Source organism: Suncus etruscus, chromosome X (genome assembly GCF_024139225.1).
Source record: "Suncus etruscus isolate mSunEtr1 chromosome X, mSunEtr1.pri.cur, whole genome shotgun sequence".
NCBI lineage: Eukaryota > Metazoa > Chordata > Mammalia > Eulipotyphla > Soricidae > Suncus > Suncus etruscus.
In genome coordinates, this window is record NC_064868.1 from 25,689,799 (window position 1) to 25,691,760 (window position 1,962).

Below are 1,962 nucleotides of genomic sequence, written 5' to 3' on the forward strand. Positions count from 1 at the left end.
AGATCAGCTTTCTTCCCTGTGCATATATTGGGGCAGGTGTGGGAAGATGAAGATTCCGGAACTTCCTACTAGACCCTCAGAGTGGTTCACCCGGTGTGGCCCAAAAACAAACAGAAAAATAAAAGTAGAACCCAAGGACAACCCTTGAACAATCTGGTGGGGCTGCGGTTGTCCCATAAAAGGCCCTCAAGGAAACCTGTGGAGGCATTCTACTTGTATTCTTGTTTAAAGAGATCTAAAATCCTCAGATTTTTTTCCTTTACCTCGTTTTTTGACCTCCCTTCTTATCTGTCCAGAAACATCATGCCTTGGGGTCATAAGAGTAAAAACCGTGCCCGTGAGAAGTGCCGCCAAGCTCACGAAGAAATCATGGCTTTGGTAGGTGCGCACCTCCTCATAGGAGTAAGAATAGTTTTACACTCCATTTCCTCTCATTTTGTTCTTTTACAGAGTTTATGTGCTGTTGTGTTATGCTACAGGATTCACAGGATCTTCATGAAGCAGCATCTGCCAGCAGTACTGAAGCAACTAATATAGATGTGAGATCTGGTGAAGATGCCAGTGGCCAAGAGAAAAAAAATCCAACAGCCTCAGTGCAACCAGAATCAAATGAATTGTTCTTCACAGGACCATTAGAGGAGAAAGTTGCTATGTTGGTGCATTTTCTGCTGTATAAGTATTACAATAAAGAGCCTGTGACCAAAGCAGAGATGATAAAAAATGTAATCCAAACATACAAGAGCAGTTTCCCTGAAATTCTTAAAAGAGCCACTGAACACATAGAGTTGATCTTTGGCATTGATGTGAAAGAAATAGATACTCAAAAACATATTTATGTTCTAATCAACAAATTGGATATGGGCTCTGATTCTAGTTTGAATGATGATATAGGCATACCTAAGACTGGTCTGTTGATGACCATACTGACGGTGATCTTCACCAAGGGTAACCATGCTACTGAGCAGCAAGTATGGCAAACTCTAAATGTGACTGGATTACATGAGAGGGAGAATCACTTAATTTTTGGGGATACCAAGAAGCTTATAACCATAAATTGGGTGCAGCAAAAATACCTTGACTATCGCCAGGTTCCTGGTAGTGATCCTCATCGTTATGAGTTTCTGTGGGGTTCCAGAGCATATGAGGAAACGAGTAAGATGAAAGTGTTAGAGAATTTGGCCAAGGTCTGTGATACAGTTCCCAGTGCCTTTCCAATCTGGTATGAAGACGCTCTGAAAGAGGAGGAAGAGAGGGCCAAAGTTAGAGCAGCATCCAAGGCTGCAGCTCGTGCTGTTGCTGCCCGTGAGCGGTCCAAGGCCATGGTTCATCCTGTTAATAAAAAAAAAACCTGAGGCTTAGTCCTTCTCAGTTATTGAAAACAAGAATTCCAGTTTAAGAAAAGGGTTTAACTGGGGCTGGAAATTATACCATGTATGTGTTTCTATATATTAAATTAGGTAATTTTTGAAATAGCTGCTTTTAATATGTTTCATGATACTTAAAATGTAAGGTTGAAAATGACAGTGCTCATATTTTTCCTGTATATTTTTTCTGTGTATGATAATTTGAGACTTTTACCTGACAAGTTCAATATGTAAAGTAAGAGGGGAAGTACTCCAATGTTATTCAGTTATTTGGAATTTAGTAACATGTCCTTGAATGTTCATATGTTCATGATTGTCCTTGAAACTGTAAAAAAAAACAGTGCTATCCAAGTTGGGCTAAAGAAGCATGTAAAAAAGGCAGAAGGTAAATTGGGTTATGCTCATCACTTGAAGTTCATAATATTTTAGCTACTTATACCTGGACATATTTTAACATGAAGGAAAATTTTTGTTTTAATAAATCAGATATTTTATCAAAGGCCTATGATTTTCTTTAACAATTGCAAGACTCCACATTCACATTGGAATTGGTAAGATGAACCATGACCATCCTTCCCCATAAAATGTCTTAAAGTGA

At 38.8% G+C, this 1,962-nt stretch overlaps 1 protein-coding gene across 1 annotated transcript; it reads left to right on the forward strand.

Annotated features, from left to right (window-relative positions):
- The first annotated feature begins 303 nt into the window (after positions 1-303).
- Positions 304-1,352, forward strand: LOC125998793 (melanoma-associated antigen B10-like). The gene is made up of 2 exons (XM_049766861.1): positions 304-378; positions 480-1,352. The coding sequence occupies exons 1-2, from the start codon at positions 304-306 to the stop codon at positions 1,350-1,352; spliced, it is 948 nt and encodes a 315-aa protein (XP_049622818.1).
- The last annotated feature ends 610 nt before the right edge of the window (positions 1,353-1,962 follow it).